The 19,326-nt window shown below is 49.2% G+C and overlaps 10 protein-coding genes across 10 annotated transcripts; 4 read left to right on the top strand and 6 right to left on the bottom strand.

The window, feature by feature from the left end:
* Positions 1-403: 403 nt before the first annotated feature.
* Positions 404-2,196, bottom strand: M437DRAFT_68334 (uncharacterized protein; the record flags this gene model as incomplete). The annotated part of the gene is made up of 2 exons (XM_041025103.1): positions 404-1,981; positions 2,167-2,196. 2 exons carry the CDS (start codon positions 2,194-2,196, stop codon positions 404-406), a joined length of 1,608 nt encoding a protein of 535 aa, XP_040877455.1.
* Positions 2,197-2,495: 299 nt separating this feature from the next.
* Positions 2,496-3,023, bottom strand: M437DRAFT_54611 (uncharacterized protein; the record flags this gene model as incomplete). The annotated part of the gene is made up of 1 exon (XM_041022723.1): positions 2,496-3,023. One exon carries the CDS (start codon positions 3,021-3,023, stop codon positions 2,496-2,498), a length of 528 nt encoding a protein of 175 aa, XP_040877454.1.
* A 792-nt stretch (positions 3,024-3,815) lies between these two features.
* M437DRAFT_54570 (uncharacterized protein) lies at positions 3,816-4,421 on the top strand (the record flags this gene model as incomplete). Its single annotated transcript, XM_041022713.1, has 1 exon — positions 3,816-4,421. One exon carries the CDS (start codon positions 3,816-3,818, stop codon positions 4,419-4,421), a length of 606 nt encoding a protein of 201 aa, XP_040877453.1.
* Positions 4,422-5,630: 1,209 nt separating this feature from the next.
* M437DRAFT_54702 (FAS1 domain-containing protein) lies at positions 5,631-6,725 on the top strand (the record flags this gene model as incomplete). Its single annotated transcript, XM_041022743.1, has 1 exon — positions 5,631-6,725. The coding sequence occupies one exon, from the start codon at positions 5,631-5,633 to the stop codon at positions 6,723-6,725; it is 1,095 nt and encodes a 364-aa protein (XP_040877452.1).
* Positions 6,726-7,305: 580 nt separating this feature from the next.
* Positions 7,306-7,897, bottom strand: M437DRAFT_54798 (acyl-CoA N-acyltransferase; the record flags this gene model as incomplete). Its single annotated transcript, XM_041022755.1, has 2 exons — positions 7,306-7,531; positions 7,602-7,897. The coding sequence occupies 2 exons, from the start codon at positions 7,895-7,897 to the stop codon at positions 7,306-7,308; spliced, it is 522 nt and encodes a 173-aa protein (XP_040877451.1).
* A 652-nt stretch (positions 7,898-8,549) lies between these two features.
* M437DRAFT_54478 (putative maltose permease) lies at positions 8,550-10,244 on the bottom strand (the record flags this gene model as incomplete). The annotated part of the gene is made up of 3 exons (XM_041022699.1): positions 8,550-9,124; positions 9,180-9,542; positions 9,608-10,244. 3 exons carry the CDS (start codon positions 10,242-10,244, stop codon positions 8,550-8,552), a joined length of 1,575 nt encoding a protein of 524 aa, XP_040877450.1.
* Positions 10,245-11,067: 823 nt separating this feature from the next.
* Positions 11,068-12,639, top strand: M437DRAFT_54398 (streptomycin biosynthesis protein StrI; the record flags this gene model as incomplete). The annotated part of the gene is made up of 1 exon (XM_041022685.1): positions 11,068-12,639. One exon carries the CDS (start codon positions 11,068-11,070, stop codon positions 12,637-12,639), a length of 1,572 nt encoding a protein of 523 aa, XP_040877449.1.
* Positions 12,640-12,756: 117 nt separating this feature from the next.
* Positions 12,757-14,477, bottom strand: M437DRAFT_86885 (MFS general substrate transporter; the record flags this gene model as incomplete). The annotated part of the gene is made up of 3 exons (XM_041028544.1): positions 12,757-13,642; positions 13,697-13,841; positions 13,898-14,477. 3 exons carry the CDS (start codon positions 14,475-14,477, stop codon positions 12,757-12,759), a joined length of 1,611 nt encoding a protein of 536 aa, XP_040877448.1.
* Positions 14,478-15,283: 806 nt separating this feature from the next.
* Positions 15,284-16,497, top strand: M437DRAFT_54812 (oxidoreductase; the record flags this gene model as incomplete). Its single annotated transcript, XM_041022756.1, has 3 exons — positions 15,284-15,338; positions 15,387-15,488; positions 15,542-16,497. The coding sequence occupies 3 exons, from the start codon at positions 15,284-15,286 to the stop codon at positions 16,495-16,497; spliced, it is 1,113 nt and encodes a 370-aa protein (XP_040877447.1).
* Positions 16,498-16,907: 410 nt separating this feature from the next.
* Positions 16,908-19,298, bottom strand: M437DRAFT_54880 (OPT superfamily oligopeptide transporter; the record flags this gene model as incomplete). The annotated part of the gene is made up of 1 exon (XM_041022762.1): positions 16,908-19,298. The coding sequence occupies one exon, from the start codon at positions 19,296-19,298 to the stop codon at positions 16,908-16,910; it is 2,391 nt and encodes a 796-aa protein (XP_040877446.1).
* Positions 19,299-19,326: the final 28 nt, after the last annotated feature.

Raw genomic sequence — 19,326 nt, 5'->3', positions numbered from 1 at the left:
CACACAAACGTTTCGCACACTTCTCATGTTCAAGGAGACGGTCTTGCTCTTGTGAATGCACTGGAGAAATGTTTGAAGATGTTTGCGGATTCATTAATTCGATGCTCTTGATAATTCATGCTTCTTTGTTCTAATGTATGCTTGTTCGTGTAATCATGCTTCTTTGCCTTTTCCATTGCCCCGATGTCCTGTTATCCATTTGACTCTCGATTCTTGTTGTAGTGTTTTGTATGCTTTTATGCAGTAACCTCTATCTTTCTCTTTGACCGTTCAATGCACCGCCGACTCCAGTAACGCGACCCAGACTCCGAAAATGTGCAGAACAAAAACAAAAGAAAAGAAGGAAATTTGTAGTGCAGTCGTAGAAAGAAGATGTAAAGGTACCGGAGAACTGAGTCCATTCTCAAGCTCCACCGAGATAAGCACGGCGCTGCTCATCGGTCATGTTGTTGTAGTCGAGGCCCATCAATGCATAGAAAGTCGTGGGAGAAACAGGAGGACAGCTGTGCCAGGCGAAACCCTCTGAATCGTATGTTACAATGTCGTTCTCGGCGATTCTAGCCCAGGCGGCAGAGCGCTCGTCAGCATAGGGATTGGCTGGAGGTAAAGTGAGGATGGGAGACTCTTCGTCTATGGAAGCGATGGGGGAGGGTGAGGGACTGGGAGTGTCAAAGTCAGCATTGATCGAAGTGGTCGAAGTGTTAGCGATTGGAAACATACAGGCGTCCATCATGCCAATGTCAAAGCCGGAGTTGTCATTGCCGAGATTGCGGAGCATCGGGTCGAGCTTGAAGTCATTGTCAGGAGCTTCAACTTCCATGTTGTCATCGTTGCTTCCATAGATGTTGAAGAAAGTTGAGCCATCGTCGATTGAGGTCTCGCGAGTGAACCATTCGTGGCAGAGATCACAACCGCAGTAAGGGCTCACTGGGAAGCCATGCACAAAGTGATTGTGTTCCATCAACTCGTTACCTTTAGGGAAAGTCAAATTGCAAGAGGCACAAAGGCAAGGTCCCTCTGGACCGGAAGTGGTGATGCGGATGCGGTCAACGTCTGGAAGAGGGGTGTGTTGGGCGAGAGGAATAGCATCTTCAGCGGCTGTCGAAGGTGAAGGAGGGTCGTCGAGAATATGGGTCTTCTTGTTGTTCTTCTTAGGGTTGTTCGGGGTTCCATTGCCTGGAGACTGACCAATGTACTTCACGCCGCGCCTTTTCGTGACCTTCACTTCAACCTTGTGGACGTCGTGGCAATGACGTGTCAAACCCCAAGGACGAGCAAAGCGCTTGTGGCAGGTCTCGCCTTTCTCGCTGACGTAGGTGCACAAGTAATCTCTCACCCCGGTGTGTGTAAGCATGTGCTCTTCAAGGTTCGAAGCACAGGCGGAAATGCGACCGCAGACGGGGCAAACGAATTCTTTCGTCTGTTTGTTTTGGGTGCCGCGTTTGGCCTTGCGAGCTTTCTTGCCGGACTTGGTAGGGGTCTTGGGAATTTGGACTTCAGGCGTTGCTGCAGGTGGGATCGAGGCAGGCGTTGGGTAGTTCAGAGAGGTCTGCTGGGGCTGGGGCATAGGGGAGCTAAGAAGAGGCCATGAGGTTGTAGTTTGCGCAAAAGGGCTAGGTCCGGTGAAGTTTGTACAGGGACCAGGAGTTTGGGCAGCGTAGTCGTAGTTGAGGTATCCAGGAGTCTGGCCGAAGACGCCATCAGGTGAGTGGTACATGAGCTCATGACCAGCCGAGTCGACGAACGAGTTGACTTGAGCAGAGGGGTCAGACGTGAAGAAAGGATCATACGCGAGTGATCCAGACTGAAAGTCTGTCTCAAGGAGTGAGTGCTGGATGTTGTGCTCGTCCATGTCGTCAAAGATGACTGTGTTCAGGAGAGTATCGGGGACCGAGTCACCCATTGGGACATCCTCGTTCGAGGCGAGATTGTCCTGCATGGAATCGTCCAGGAATTGGTGTGGAGTGGTGCTTAGAAACGTCTTGTGGTGTATGTTTGTGTTGTTGTGTTGTGCAGGAAGGAAAACTGAGATGAACACGAAGGGTGGTTATGTATGAAAACTGGATGAGCAGCGCCATGGCTAGGAAATCGTGTTGCTGCTGCCCGTGTGTGCCAATGCTCATACTGGCGGCGTTGTTTGTGAGAATGGAATACTGAAAGGCATACTGCAACTCGATACGCGATGAACAAAGCCATTGTTGACCTCGAACGATCATCTCTTTGTGTCAAATTTCTTTGTGCTGGGGCTTTGTTACCATGTCACTGCGAAAGTTCGCGTCGTTACCTTTGACTGCGTGATATGCGAGTTCTGCAGCGTTCAGAAGGGCGTCTGATTTTTGTTTTCTTCTCTTGTTGTTTTTGCGATTTTTTGGCGTCTAAGGTGTATCTTGTGACTCGACAATGTGATGAATGGAGCGAAAAACAGGTCTATTGTACAGAAACAAAGGAGAACAGGGACTTTTTTTGGTCAGATGTTTCAGATGTCCAGACAATGTTCAGTGCTGGCGGGGGAGCTTCATTCCAGTGGTGGTGCCGGCACGAACAAGCTTAGCACCTCTTCTTCTCTGGGTCTGGCGGAATGTGCGGTGTTCGGCTCTTGTCTGCCACAAGACACCGATCTCTTTGCCCTGAAGGTCGTAGTGAGAGTAGGGTTTGAGCTTCAGAGAAGCTCGCTGTTGGGCCGTCAAGGCGGCGCGGGTCTGCTGGATAGTCTGATGGTGTGCGTCAATCTCTGCCATAGACGCGCCTTTGACCGAGAAGGTCGAAGTGGAAGAGGAAGTGCTGGGAGTTGAGGTAGACTCCGAGGCGCTGTTGTCATCGACAGTAACAGAAGCTTGACCGCTTGAGCCAGAAGATTCCACATCAGCTGTCGACTGCTCTGCGAGATCAACAGCTTTCTGTTCAGTGTCATTGTCCTTCATCTCGTCCCCAAGGCTAGGCGACTCCCAGTCCGGATCTGCCATGTGGAGAAGAATCAGGGCAGCTTCATCTTGTTCCTTCTGGTTGAAAATTGATGGCGCCATTGTGCTGATTGATTTAGTATCGAAAAGCGCGGTAACACTCATGCACGTACAATTTTCTGATGTGGTCGCGATGAGAAAGAGATTGGAAAGGAAAGCGAGAGTGAACGTGAATCGGAAGGTAGACGTGAAGCTGAGCGAATTGGAAAGAGTGAACAAAACAACGCATTAAACTCCGTGCTGATTATTGACAACCACAACCACTCAACTCGTCAGGCTCAACAGAGCAATCTTCGTTGTCTCGTGCAACGCTTCTCTTACGTTCTCACCTACCTCCGAGACAACTCGCTACCTTCATCACGACAAAGCGCCAACTCAGACTAAGGTCCGAATTCGAGGCCATGACTTATCATCTTCGAGGCTTTACCTAACCATATCGCTTCGAGTCCTGTGCCTCGCCCTGGCGGGTTATCTCCTGAATCCGGCCACGCAGCAAGCTCTCATGGCATCGCTATGTAGATACAACCACTCTGATGAGATTCTTCTGGCAAAGTCCAACGTGTCCGGCAAAATTGTCATCTGGCTCATGCATCAAGAAGGATAGAAGACGAGCTGACGTTCAGATGGAGACGAGAAGAGGTGGGTGTCATGGTATTGAAGATACCGCGTAGATTGCAGCACGTTGGTGAGGAGCCAATCGCGACGCATCGATTGCTTCTCATGATGATTATGATCTTATCTCTACGTACCAAAGGAGGCACTCCGTCTGTCCGCAAAAGTCATGTTAAATCAGGGCAAGCTGCCGTCTAGTTTCGATGTCGCTCCTGCAGCTTTATGTCGCTACTTGTCAAGACAATGACATCCGAAACAAATTCATCACACCGCCCTTCCGGCTTCCTTGCGCTCCCTGCTGAGTTGCGCAATACCATCTATACGCTTCTACTTACGGTTCCTGCTCATGTGAAACAATCGCGTCGCATTGCAACACGAGGACTATGCTCGGACTATGTTCTACCGCCGCTTGACCTATGTCCAGCAGTTTTGCGAACCTGCCGGCAGATTCACAACGAAGCAGTTAGCATCCTCTACGGCGCCAATCAATTCGCATCCCATCCATCACTGCTTACTGCATTACCATACCTCATGACCCCACGCCAACCAATCACCGAAGGCCCAGGCAGATGGAAAATCAAGCGTTGGTATATCTATATCAGACTTGATGTAGATGCTAGGTTCACTGCAGAGCAGCTCGAACAAGCATTTTCCGGTGCTGAAGAGCTTGAGATAGAATACTTTCAGCCAGCATATGGATACGGCGACAGTAGCACTCTCAAGCTGTTTGAAGGCATCAGAGGCATTGGTCGCGCGAAGGTCATTGGTGGTAGTGGCTGTGATCCCGAGTACGCTAGAGCTCTCGAAGGAATGCTCATGAGTCCTTCAGACGTTGTTGTTCAATCCTGAAGGCCATATCCAGCAAACGTCGACCTTGCAGTAGCGAAAAGCACGAGTCACAACTCGCGATGGTTTGAAGCGATACTACCCTACACAGTACATCGGCAAGATTTGGCCGTACTCCTGTCCAATGATTGCTTTTTCAATAAGATCGCGACCTATTGTCTGGACCTGCGAATACGAAGAGCCCAACTTCTCACGTTCACGGTTCACCTCTTGAAACGACTCCTGATTTTCGGAGGAGTTAGATAATGACCTCATCACACAACGCCCTCGCTTGGCAGCTTTACCCCTCCACAGGCTACAGTAGAACTCCTCCCACCTGCTGCAACGAGCGCCAAAATCAAGGCACCCAAGTCGGGCTCACAGAGGTATCAAATCACACTAGACAAATGCTCTATTATGTCGACCAAAAACGGACAAGTTGGCTGACGCGTCTACCCAGCCCCATACATCCTACAAAAAGAGTTCTGCTGCGATTCATCCGATTCAGATGTCAAAAGTATCTTTTGAGATCATCGTTCCAAACCAATTGAACACCATTTCCGACGCCCTGAAGATTTAGCCTTCTGTGGGGTGCGCTTCAAGTTTCCCGTGCACCAAAACTTGAAAGTGACATCAATTTTGTCTTGTCCCTTGTTTACAAGTTCCAAGTCGGATTGGGCGGACTTGGCTCTCATTCTGTTGATCTGGTCCTTGAAAAGACCATGAATCTGAGAGTTAGATTTCGAACGTGCACGAGCTACCCCACAGAAAGGATGGGCTCAGGAGGTCTGGAAGCTGCGAGTTCCCAATGATATCAGGGTCCACGGAGAGCTGGGTTGCTGTACCTCCAATTTAGCATCGAACTTTGAGGTCATGTTGCGCGATGAGCTCGGCGGCTACAACCTTGCCACTGTTCCCGCGGCGCCGCCATCGTTTGTCATGCGCAACGGTTGCTTTACAAGCTGCATGATCCGCGGACAGCCAAGAACTAGCCAACTCAGCCAAGTCAAGCTCTCGATCAAGGAAAATCAGATATAAACCCCTCTTCTGCCTGCGAGTAAGTGAGACGACAGAGCATTCGTTGATCTAATCTGCACCAAAACCTTTCCTTTCCTGCCCATCTTCAATATGCGCTTCCAAAAGATTGCTCCTTTCGCTCTTGCAGCAGCTGCTGTCTCAGCACAGAACACCACAGGAGGTGGTAACCTCACCACTGGTGGAAACATCACCTCCATGACCAATGGCACTGTTCCGTTGGCCAACCAGCAGCTCAACTCGTTCTGGACTCTCCTTCAGCAGTTTGGCTTGTTGGGTACTTACAGCAACATGAAGAACATCACCCTGCTCGCACCTAGCAACGAGGCTTTGGCTCGTTTGAACACTTCCGGCGTTGCCATCACCTCTGAACTTGTTCAGGCATTGGTCGACTACCACACTCTCAATGGCACTATCATGTCCTCGGAGCTCAGCAACGTCACATCTCTCTTCCCTCACACTCACTTGACCAACCCCACCTACTCCAATGTCACCGGAGGACAGGTCGTCGAGGCCCTGATGGTCAACAAGACAGCCTACTTCTTCAGTGGACTTAAGAACAACGTCTCGGTCACCACCGCAAACCTGAACTTCACTGGCGGTGTCATTCACATCGTCGATGGCACTCTTACTATCCCGGGAAACCTTACCTCTACCCTCACCAACTCCAACCTTACCGCACTTGCTGGTGCAGCTCAGGAGCTGAACATGACATCCACTTTGGGTCGTCTCCACGATGTCACAATCTTTGCTCCTAACAACGATGCATTCCAAGCTGTTGGCGATGCTCTGGCAAACGCCTCCATGTCTATGCTCAGCAACATTCTGAGCTACCACGTTGTGAACAACACCGTTCTTTACAGCTCTGACATCAAGAACGGTACCACTTCCGTGTCCACCCTCACCGGTCACAACATCACCCTCCAGAACATCAACGGCAGCTTGTACGTCAACAGCGCCAAGGTTGTCACTCCTGACGTCCTGTTCGGCAATGGTGTCATTCAAGTCATCGATGAAGTGCTTAACCCCAACAACACTGTCGCCCACAACTCTTCCATGACTGCCACTTCCAAGTCAAGCACTTCTCAGGCTTTCGCTGGCGTCACCACCAAGGCTTCCAACGTACCCTTCACCTCTGGCCAGGCCACACCCACTACATCGAACGCTGCCCAGAAGAGTGCCACCACTGGAGCTCTCAGCTCGTCGACCGGTGCCGCCAATGCTTTCGCAACTGGCGCTATCGGCGCTGCTGCCTTGTTCGGTGGTATTGGCGCCGCTTTCGCCAACTTCTAAAAAGGTGTTTGATTGAGTGCAACAAGTCGTCAGACTTTGCTGTCAGGACTGATTTTTCACGTGATTTGGGCTTGTTATTGAATAACGACTATACTCTATAATACAAAGCAAATTGTTTACGCCATTCGATGATAATCATCACCTATCCTCCACTTTCTGTCCTTTAGCTCTGAACCAGTATCATTACATTCTGCTACATGCGATCGCGATCAAATGCCATCGCTATATCAAATATATCTAACCTAGATTGTAGTCGAGCGCGGATAGCGGCGGAACATCGGATTTTCGGAAAACCAGAGTTCTCAACATATATAAGCATTGCAACATCATGTCCATCTATACACGGCGGCAATTTGACGCGCGGAATATTGCGTAGATCCACGTTCGCTTGCGCAATAGTTCGTTGTGTCCGCGGATATTGAAGTCGCTGAACCTTGTTCTGGCGCAAACGTGGGTTCTCTATAATACGACGAATGCGAAGGAGGATGACGGCGGTTTGTCATTTAGCATCGAGTTGTCCTATTCATGGCTTCTTAAAATTGCACTATTGAGTATTCCAGTGTCCTCAGTGCTTAGAAAACTAGTTGTTGTACTTGAGCTCCATTTGCTGACCCGCAATCGAATACCCACACTTCTCATAGAACTTGATATTCTTCTCGCTACAATTCAAGATCAGCTTTCCCACACCAAGATCTTTGGCAACCGCATTCAGAGCTTGGATGACAATCAAGCCCAAGCCTTTTCCTTGATGCGATGCCGCAACACACACCTCCTCGACATGTGCCACCATTGTAAAGTCGTGGATACTGCAATAGCATTTAGTCAATCACTCTGCACACAACAACCCCAACATCATTTAGTACGGAGTCAACTCACAATTTCCTCTCCACAATCATTGTCGCAGTAGCGACGATACGGCTTCCATCGTCTATAACAATGCAATAGTACCAGTCTTTGCCTTTTGTAGCCATCCAGTCAAATCGTTCACAATATGCGGATTCTGTGATTTCGCCGATCCATGTTAGGTCGGTGAGGCAGGTTAGGAAGCCGCGTGAGTAGTCTGAGCGATGTAAGGGGCGGAGTGTATAGCCCTCAGGTAACGAGGAAGATAAGGAAGAAGGAATTAGGGATTGGGGGAAGAGGGCGTAGTCGGATGGGTCGCTTGATGCCATGATTTGCGGCGAGAAGTTGTTAGTTGCAGTTGATCTCTATAATCTTTCTTCTGGGTATGTTCTCTGGTTGAGCTGCTCCATGAAGGAGATGTGACAACCATGTTTGTGTTTTGTGTAGCATGAGCAACTGACCCCACACGATCGACTCTCAAGGTTACATCAGGTGCTTGACCTCCACACACACTCTGAAACGTGTCAAGAGGTTATCAATTGGTAGCATTTCTCGCGCAGACAAGAACTTTATATCAGCCCTCCCCAATCAGTGCGATAATGTGTCCCTAAAGATACTGATGCGATAGCGCATGGAGGATCTCGCGAGGGATTAAAATGACAGAAATTTCATTGGTACGCACTTCCCAAGCTGAACGTAAGCCTGCACGACATTGATGAACAAAATCTTCTCATATACGTAGTAGAGTCTCGCCATGTGTATGGAGAGACAGAGTGCTGAAAACAACATTGCATTTATTGACACGTTCAAACCTGAATGTTGGGAGGGTTGCCCTGACTTTGACCATAATCCATATCTGGAGTATCAAGTTGTGGACCATGATACTGCATATAAGGTACGACGTTTGGTAGATCCAAGTAGAGAACCTGACCACGGAAAGAAGAAATGCAAGTCTCGGTACAAGTCTTTACTCAATAAATTCTATACATGTGTCGCCTTCATCTCAGGCAACTCGTGCATTTCTGGCGAAACTTCGTAGCTTGCAAACTTGCGTGCACTGATTTTGTGCTCGAAGATGATGTCAAGTTCCTGGAAGGTTCTTCCAGATGTTTCTGGCAGCCTAAACCAGCACCAAACGAGACAAGCTGCACTGATAGCGCCAAATAGGTAGCCTGCTTTTCCTTTCCAGTTGCCTTCGTCACTGCTGAGCATATAAGGCATACCAATCGTAAACACAATACCAAACAGAGATTGTACAGCTGTGGCGATGGCAATGGTGCGACCACGAAGGCGTGTAGATGAGACCTCGCAAATCAGGACAAAGCAGATCGGACCCACAGTCATCTGATAAGCGAAGGTCCAGATATCCATCAGAGTTGCTTGCGCCCAGATTGCTCCCGTATTATGTTTTGGGATGTCAAGGAAACCGATGGTGAATAGAATGACTGTCATGACGACCATGCCGCAGTTGTAGATGGTTCGACGGCCGAACTTCATCATCAATGGCCATGACAAGCAAGTACCAACGAATCCAAGAGCAGTGTTGCCAACACCCACTGTCATCATGCGTTAGCTACGATATGCATACCTCGGATCATTAGGAGGACTTACTGTTGAAAGCATCGGCAGAAGCAAGTCCAGCCTGCTCGAAGAAGTATGTCGCATAGCCAATGAGAGGATTGCCTCCAATCACTTGAATTAAGTACACCATGGTACAGATCTCAGTTCTTCTCAAGTTGGTACCTTTGAAGCAGTCGAGGTAAGTTGTACTTGCTTCGTATTCACGCTCGAGCAGGTCGGTTTCTTCAATCAAGACAAGCATTGCTTCAAGGTCAGGACGATCTTTCCCGCTGGTTAACTTCTCAAGAGCGTGCTTTGCATCGCTTCTACGTCCCTGGCGTACCAACCAGTAAGGACTTTCGGGCGCGAAGCAAAGACCAATCAGCAGGACTACAGGCCAGATCCACTGGATTGCTAGTCGGGATGTCAGTCAATAACTCGAGACTTCTGTAAGTATTGAAGCAAGGCATGAAACTTACCAAATGGAAGTTTGTACGCAAGTGAGTCTGATCTGCTTTCGACACCGGCAGCAGTGCCTTGAGCGATGAACTGTCCAATGACAAATGCCAGGTTGACCGATGCGGTAAGTACACCTCGAAGAGCCAATGGACAAACATCGGAGGCATAGACGGGCGCGATAACGACGTAGAAGCCATATCCCAGGCCAGCAAAGATCTCGCCAATGCATAGGATGGTCAAATTGTTCGAGAAGAACTGCATGAAGATCCATGCGATAGACCAGCAGCAGCATGCCGCCAAAGTGCGCTTGCGACCGAACTTCTCAAGAGGCCATCCACAAGCAAGTGCACCAACCAGTTGCCCAGCAGCATTTCCCATACCCAGGCCGGTCTGCCAAGGTGCCGGAATGATGTACTCCCCCTCGTAGAGCTGACCATACTTCTTTTGGAACGCAGGTAAGGCGTAGAAAGATGAGACGAGTTGAGGGTCAAAGCCAGGCATGATGACAGCAATACAGAAGAAGGCCGACCAGAAGACAGCCTTGGGATAGAGCTTGACGCCTTTCCAGAAACCGAGTTCGTGTTCGGCCTGGGTGACATGATTGACAGTATCAAGGACAGTGCCTAGCTCCTCTTTGATAACCTCATGAGGCTGCATGTCGGTTTTGACGTCCATGACAGACATGGATGCCAGGTGAATGTGTTTGATTTCGTGTTGTTCAGACGAATCCGAGGCTTTTGAGGTCAAGTAAGCACAGACGGAGGGCCATGCATATATGATGTGGGCTGCCCGAGGGGCATGGGTATGGATTGAGCCTCATGTCACTACCGTGGTGAGATAACACGGTACCAAGTGGCGATCTGTTTGTGTGAATAGGCATCCTGGGTGGCAGTCTCAGGTGGTCGTGTGATAGGCGAACGGCTCGCATAATCATCCTAGGTGCTAGATTAAGCTGTTATTCGAGATAGGGGAACCTTCTTATCAGAGTTTGGGAGGAATCTGGGGGCTTGATGCGACCTTGCGCCCCGACCCCGCTTCATCGACACCCAGTTGCAGCTCGTGGAGCCGAGATTTTATCTACCGCTTGTTCGGTCGGCAACTCACCTTTGTATGGTAAGCCGATTGAGATCCGCCCGTCTGATACTACAGTTACACCCTTGCCGTACAAAACTTTGAAAGCGACTGTAACATCAGTACTAACCTGGTCGTTGATTCGGAAGCAAACCTGGGTTGGACTGCTTTTTCGAGACTGGTGCAACTTCACATTGAACGGACTCAAGCGACGTGGTTCATTCCAAAATCGCCAATCTCACGAAAGCGATTGTCCAGATGATAAGGGATGAATTGAGCAGGGACCCATGATAGTTTGAGTCCCCTGCTCTGTTTCCTCATCTTCCAGTCCACTTTCACAGTTCATCATTTGCACCAGCTTGCCAATTCTGCGGCTTATCAATACATTCAATCTGCTCTCACGACCACCATGCCGCATCGAGACACTTCTCAAGTGGACGGGAAGCTCAAATTCCTCATCATAGGCGCTGGCCAACGTGGTGTATCTTACGCAAACCCAATTTCCCAGATGTCAAATGCAGCAATCCATGCTGTAGCAGAACCTGTCGACTTTAGACGCTGCCACTTTGGCGAAACATACATCTGGGGCAGAGAAAATGATCCTGCTGAGGGGCAAGAGTTCAGAAACTGGAAGCAGTGGCTAGCATGGGAGACTGAGCGTCGCGAACTCGAAAAATCTGGTGCAAGAGTGCCTATTGGTGTCGATGGTGTGTTTGTCTGCACTTTGGACGAAATGCATGTTGAGATCATGCTTGCAATTGCGCCACTTAAACTCCATGTCTTATGCGAGAAGCCATTGGCTACATCTCTAGCAGACTGCATGTCGATATTGCAGGCATTTTCTCCAATTCATCAAGACATCATCTTCTCCGTTGGACATGTCTTGAGATACAGTCCACACAACCAAGTGCTGCGTAAGCTCCTCCTCACAGACCGTGTCATCGGTGATCTTCTGTCGGTGGAACACACCGAACCTGTGGGATGGTGGCACTTCGCACATAGTTATACGCGTGGACATTGGAGACGTTCAACCGAAAACAAAGACGGATCTCTCCTGACCAAGAGTTGTCATGATATCGACTTCCTGCTTTGGCTCCTGTCGCAAACTCCAGACGGGACAGCTGGAGATATTTCGGCTCATCTACCAAGGACGATCTCACCAACAGGAGCTCTGAACCAGTTCAGAAGATCTCGAAAGCCAGTACAAGCCGGCGACGCCACGAATTGTCTATCCTGTCCCTACGAGCGGGAATGCCAATATAGCGCTGTCAAGATATACGATGATGCTCGGTTGGCTGTGGGACATACTCATTGGCTCAACCACGTTGTACATGATATCGAGGATACTTTGCAGATCTCAGGGGTTGACGCTGCACGGAAAAGTCTCCACGCACGACTAGGCCAAGACTATACTAACGGAGTCACGCCCGATGCAGAAATTGCGGAACGACCTTGGTACGGACGCTGTGTCTACGAGAGCGACAACAACGTCTGTGATGACCAAGTAGTCACAATCAAATGGGACGAGGATGACTCCTCTCCTCTTCGCCGTCCAGGCAAGCTCGCAACTCTCCACATGGTCGCCAATACCGAAAAAGAGTGCGAGCGTAGAGGCATCATATATGGATCCCACGGCGAGCTCTCATATGACGGCAAAACCATCAGATACTTCAGCTTCGATGACAGGAAAGAAACTGTTGTCGCAACACCTAACGCTCCCGAATTTGAGCGAAAGATCAAATCTCATGGAGGAGGTGACCGAGGTTTGGCTACAGCATTTGTCTCCGCTGTCGAAGCTGTCAAGCATAATGGTGCCAAAACAGAAGATGCTCAGAGGCTGTTTGTTGGTTGCACTCTCGAAGATGCCATTAGAGCGCATGCTGTAGTCTTTGCTGCCGAAGAGGCCAGAAGAGATGAGAAAATTGTTCACTGGGACGCATGGTGGGAGAGCAAGAGACAGCAGTACGAAGTCCTGGATTAATCCTCATAGACAGGCCGCAAAGGAATTGTATATTGACTGCTAAAGCTTTCCTCATTCTGCTATATGTTCCATACTCATGACATCGGGTTTCTGTGCACGGGCAGACCAATGGTGGGATCATGCTACATGGACCGGGTCAGCCTGTAGCTCAGGAATGACTTTATCTTCCACTCTACTGGTTTCCGAGACGGTTTCCGGAACCTCTTTCGATCGATAATCACGCTTCGCATCTCTTTTCTCCAGAACGCGTATCAGACAAGCCGTCAAAATTAAGGCAATGCTGAACGATGCAGCAGCAATGAATCCAGGTCGAAATCTTGGAGCCTCCTCCGTCCTCCAGACTGCATCCTGGAACCAAATCTGATTGACGTATGAAAACATGTTCGAGAAGGCTGTCAAGAAGCCACGCATCTCATGATCCTGCGGCATCAGGTCTGGGAACCAAGAATAGAATAACCCAGGTACCCCTGCAGAGCAGTAGCTGATATAGAAAGCGAAATACTTGAGACCGATTGGAACATTCCAGATTGCCAGAACAAGCGTGCCGAAGAACGAGGCACCTTGGAGTACTGCTATCGACTGCCATCTCTTGCCGCCAAGTAGTGGCGAATCTGACAGCATTCCTGCGATGATTTGGGTTACAGCACCGACTGCCGATTGGCCTGTCGGCCACACGTTGACCTGGTATATGCTATGACCTTCAGCCTTGAGCCAGAGCGAGTAGAAAGGTTGCTGTGAAGGATGGCTGGACTGTACGAAGAAGTAGCCAAAAGACAGGACCCAGAACTGCCACGTCTTGACGATGCGGAAGATCTTCTTCTTGTCCCATTTTGACGAGGAAGAACCCAGAGGTGTATAGCCATCCAGGACTAGTCTTTGTCTGGCGTAAGCGGCTTCATCCTTGGTCAGGTAGAAAGCTCTGGTGTTCTCCGGAAAGTCGGGGTTGAAGAAGTAGCCGATCACTCCGACGGGCAGACTGATGATGCCGCAGATGATGAAGAGCCTTAAGCTACAATTAGCAGTGGACTTCCTTGCTCGAAATGCTGAGTCAACATACCATTGCCAACCGGCATGTCCAAGATGACCGTCGAGATTGTCGTATGCCGCTGCTTGTAGGTAGCCGGAGAACATGTGTGCTAGAGACGCAGTGCAATAAAAGATTGTTGTTCTCTTCGCACGCTCATGCTTAGTGTACCATGAGCCTGTTGATCATGTGTCAGAAACCAGAGCGCTCAGTACCCATTACGAAGTCACTGACCTATTAAATAGATGATACAAGGGAAGAAAGCACCTTCACATAGAGCCACTAAAAACCTTAGCCCGTAAAGCTGAGGCACCGATGTGACAGCAGCAGAGCAGAAAGTGAAGATAGCCCAGAGACATTCCAGCGTGGGGATGACATATGACGGCCGCACCTTCGTAACGAGGATGACTGCCGGAAGTTGACTGACGACATAGCCAGCAGTAAAGACGTTGCTCAGGTATGTGAGCTCATTGCCATGCATGTTCAATGCTTCTTTCATTCCCGAGACGTATGCGTTCGAGATGTTTTGTTGATCCAGATTCTTGCAGAAGTACCCGAGACATGCATAGGTCAGCAGGAAGAAGTCGAGTTTGAGCAGAAACTTCTTTTCATGCTTTGGTTTGTCTGGATCGTCCCAGATATATCTTTGGATTGAGCGGAAGAAGCGCTGAATTTGGGTATAGTGCTCTTCCAGATGGCCATGAGCATCCGAAGAGCTGCTATCGCTGACGACGTCAATCGAGGAAATATCCTTCCTTGGAGCGCGTCCATCGTGGGTATCTGTATGCGTTTGAATGGTCAAATGGTCTGCCATGGTAGCAAGCGCCAGTCAATTTCCAGATGGTAGCCAACAAGCCAAATGATGATCGTTTCTAGTGCTATATACTTGATGAGCAGACAGGTCAAAGACACTAGAGTCAAGTGGAGCAAGCACGTATTGCAGGGCACACCATACCCTGCAGCTATTGCGATAGCGAGATGGCAGGACTTCATGACGCATACTCAGGACGCGCTATCGGAGACCATACTGCTGGTTCCATTGAACCAAGCAGTATCCAATTCTTTGAAGGCCAAGCTGGAAGGGCGGAACGATCATGTTTCGATAGCTCTCAAATGATCATTTTCGACCATGCCGTACGCAGGAAGTTGAGACGTGATATGCTTGAAGCTTGATTGCATGATTCAAGACAAGATCTCACTCACAGGAATGATGGATCTCCAAAAAGTTTGTTTTATCTATCATAGAGATGGGCTAATCAATAAACTAAAAGTGATCAGTGAATTGTTAGGAAGCGCTGTGTTGTGTAGAGTGATATGCAAGCTGGAGTTGCGCAACTTCATCCCCGCTTTGCGTGATGGACCCCTCGTTCCTTCCACTCAACCACCTGCTTCCAATTGGTTAATTTTGCTTTTCTCACCATACAACCTCTAGGCTTCTTGAAACAGTCTGATAAGATCTCAACATGTGTGGAGACAAATGGTCAGCAAGTCATGACTCGAGCTATGGTGTGCGGATTGAGGGGTTGTCCGAGGTCGCTGGGAGCAAGCATAAAAGTTGACGACCTCCAGCTCAAAACAAAAGCAAGCATTTAAGCTTTGAATTATTCAATCTCAGTCATCATGCCTGGAAAAACATTGACTCCTTACGAACAGGTTCCAGTAACTAAGGAAGACTGTCAGTGTGGTATTCGTCTTACATCGACTTTCGCTAACATTCAAGTAGTGGACTGGGCCGAGCTGATAACCCTCGATCTGAGCCAATTTGAGAAGCCAGGTGGTAAGGAAGAGCTTGTCAAGCAACTAGAGCACGCTGTTCGCCATGTCGGTGAGTTCCTCTTCATGTGTCTGGCCATCCATCCATCCACTGAAATCAGTAAGGATTCTTCTACGTCAAGAACTTCAACATCAGTCAGGAAGAGGTAGACCGCCAATTCGCCTTGGGTCGCGAGTTCTATAATCTTCCTTTGGAAGAGAAACTCAAGTACCACAACATTAAAGCCCTCGAAGCCGGAGAATACAATGGTTACAAACCTGCTGGCCTTCGCTCGTTGGCCCCTGGAATCACAGACAACGTCCAAGTCTACAACATCCCCAAGTTCGATGGACGTCATCAACGTCAACACCCTGAGGTACTTGAAGACAACATCGAGGAGATCGAGACGTTCAGTCGCAAGTGCCACTCCGAGGTCGTTGTCAAATTGTTGAAACTTTTTGCCCTTCTACTGGAAGTCGACGAGGAGTTCTTCATCAAGGATCACGTCTATGACGACTTTGGCGAAGACCATCTACGCTATATGCATTATGCCGCTCGTAGCGCTGAAGTGAACGCCAAGATTGGAGAGCTCTATGTTCCGGGTCACACTGATCTGGGTTCTGTAACCCTCCTTTTCCGCCAACCAGTTGCAGCACTGCAGATCTTGAACAACGAGGGCCAGTGGAAGTGGGTCAAGCCTCAGGATGCAACCATCACAATCAATACTTGCGATGCCTTGACCGCATTGACTGCAGGATACGTCAAGAGTAGCATTCACCGTGTTCGCGCACCTCCAAGCGATCAAGCTCACGTTGACCGTCTGGGTGTCTTGTACTTCGCTCGTCCTAACAACCATGTCGTCCTGGATCCAATCAAAAGCCCTGTCCTTGATCGCTTAGGTCTTACCTCTAATGCGTTCACCGATATAGGTCAACATCTTACTATGCAAGAATGGGTTAGACTTCGACAGACACAGCAGCAAAGGAAGACAGAGACACCTGAGATTAAGGAGGGCAAGTACTTCTACAAGCCCAAGGATTTGGAGATTCTTCCTGGCTTGACTGCCACCGTACACAACTGATTGGTAGGACCAGAGGGCGACAGATTCCTCTGACAAATTTGGTCATTGAACACAGTCATGGTCGCGGGTCTGAGTAATGCTCGTACACATCATGAAATCAATGTTAGGATCCACCCAGTTTGAAGCCTCTTCGACGCTCCAAAGCCGCTTCCATGAGTTGCACAGCCGTGTATCGTGACGTGACCCTCTCCAAACATGCAGGCAGATATGGACTGAATTTGGCTCATTGTTTTGTAGGTACAGAACTACGCACCATGTGAATATGATTATGTAGTGTGCTATGCTGCCTTGAGATGGAATGCGTGTTATTAATACAGCTTGTGAAAAGTCCCGTCCACCAAAAATTGACCATCTTATTCCAAGAACGTTTCATCATCATATATGTTTTAAGACTCTCCTCTTACCCCTAATCAGTCAAGAGCAAAACACCTCTCACTACTCTGCTCATTATTGCCCCACCAATACGGCATACTAATAATCTTGCCGGAACCAAAGAACAAAAACACCAACAGCAAGTTCAAGTTATAGCCAGCATCAAATGCTGCGCCCATGAGATAGTTATATCTCGCCCACAACTTGTTCCTGTATCTGAAAGCCCAGAACATGACTATGAAGCCTCCGATAAAGGCGCTAGTGTAACCGGTAGAAACATTGCCGTAGAAGTTGGAAACGCAGGAGAAGAAGATTGTAGTGTTCCAGAGGCGGAACTTGAGCTTGGAGTTTGGGAAGAACTTGTGGAGGGTAAACATGAGGATGGGAGCGAAGGCGCCGACGATGAAGCCGTAAGGAAGGGGTTTGAAGGAGGATTGTTGGAACATCTTTGTAGGGCCGATAAGGACGTATTCGACTGATGTTGATAGAGATGAAGAGAGGTGTTGTGCTGTCCATTGGTGTGTGGGGTCTTTCTCAATGCCGAGCAAGATATCGCGTTTGGTTGACAGCACCCATTTCACAACGCCGTAATTGATAGGCACACCAATTGTGCACCCAAAGACCTGCGAGAAGAACGTTGCTCGAGGTGGAATGTGATTGTAGTGCCCAACCTTTTGATCATTGAGCATATACTGTGCTCTATACCAGGCATCTCCAGCTATAGAACTGTAAATGGTAGCGCCGGTGGGGTTCTTGTGGCCACTGACGGCATTCGTCATTAATCCATACAAAAGCTCGTTGAATGTGCCTATGGGAAGTTGATAATTTGACACTGCATATAGCCAGCCAAGGGGTGTAACAGCCAGAGCTCCAGTAGCAAGTGCGACGAAGTACGTCCAGACGGGAATATAGATTTTGCCAGCTGCAGCCATCGTGATGATTGAAACGAATGAGCAGGCAAAGAGAGCTGCGTACCACCAGAGTGGAACCTCCTTGTAGGACCTCATGAGGACATTAAGCTGGTCGTTGTATTGGTGGTTGATCCCCTTGTCCTCGCCCTCGCTGTTTCTCTTCTTGAACTTCGAGATCGCCTCCTTGAACGAAGACCACCCAAATAGGGCAGCCCAGACCCAAGCAGACAAGAATGCTGCGTATGAGAAGAAGATACCCCAGAGCATTTGCGCCCCAAGGTACAGGGGGCCATATTCCTCGTAAGCGGTCTCGTTGAGGGTTCCCTGAGAAGTCACTAGCTTGGTCAAAGGATACTTAGTGCCATTTCCTTGAAGAACGCTTGTAGACATAAGACCAGGCTTGAACTCAGAGAGATTACCCCACTTCGCAGCAGGAAGCAAAACCCAACAATTGAAAGCGAAGGCCAAGAACATGATTACTTGGGTCCACCAAGGCAGCAAGAAGAGGTTGCCGTTTGTGCTGAGGGTGGACCAGTCCAGACTGAGGTTGAGGAAACCCATGCCTCCAAAGCCCGAGCCGATGAAGTTTGCGACAGGGTTTCTAGGAGCCACCCAGCAGAGAAAAGCAAGACTTCCGGTCATCGGGAAGACGTACTCGGGCAGAAACTGCCACATTGTAACTGCAAAGAAGACAGCAAAGAAGACCCTCATCTGTTTTTTCGAAACTGGAGTTGGATGGTTTCTCTCCTTCTTCTGTGACTCGAAAAGAGCGGTCTGGCACAAAGCTTGGAACCAAGGATACTGGGGATCGTAAAGCAGGAATTGACGCGAGATCGCAGCAAACGAGTAGCCAGTCACCACAACACTCCACATGAAGAAGATTGCGACAGCCGGATTCATCGGCTCATTAAAGTAGAGCTCGGCAATTGAGACCGGCGCGTAGGCAAGGTTGTAAGTTGCTCCAGATGCAGCCGACAAAGTCACAAGCACATGCTCTTTTGTAGACCATGGTCCAGGATTTAGGTTGATGCCCAAGATCTTCTTGTCTGGTAGAACTTTTGCAAGCCACATTCCCACGTAGTTCGATGCGATCTGAACGAAGAACACTGAGTAGGCTGCGGATGTCGTTCTGAAATATGACATCTGTGACAGAAAAGCGCCAGGAACGATAAAGAGGATGGATAGTAGGAAGTATCGGAAGGTCAGAGTAAGCTCCTCCGGGTTGTCTGTCATAGACACGATTCGTCGTACAGCCATGGGGATGTCCCGAACGGCCTCATCATCATCAGCGAAGTCGTCGCTCGCGATATCAGAAGCCTTTCCGGACTTGATCTCTTCATCGTCGACTTCGAGTCCGAATGTCTTTGAGGTAGGCTCGATTTTCCCAGTACCAGTGAGCCCAGCTGCGGTCTTCTCATCCAGCGTCGTCGACTCAGCAAAACCATCCGGAGTCAACTCAGCATCTTGATTCTCGCCTTTCACGCGTGCGACAACACGCCTGAACAGCGAGCCTGCCATAGCAAAGATGATGAGAGGTCGGAAAAGT

The sequence above is a fragment of the Aureobasidium melanogenum genome, assembly GCF_000721775.1.
Source record: "Aureobasidium melanogenum CBS 110374 unplaced genomic scaffold scaffold_20, whole genome shotgun sequence".
NCBI classification, from domain to species: Eukaryota; Fungi; Ascomycota; class Dothideomycetes; order Dothideales; family Saccotheciaceae; genus Aureobasidium; species Aureobasidium melanogenum.
Note: the sequence above shows the minus strand (reverse complement) of the source record. Positions and strands in the feature narration are given on the sequence as shown.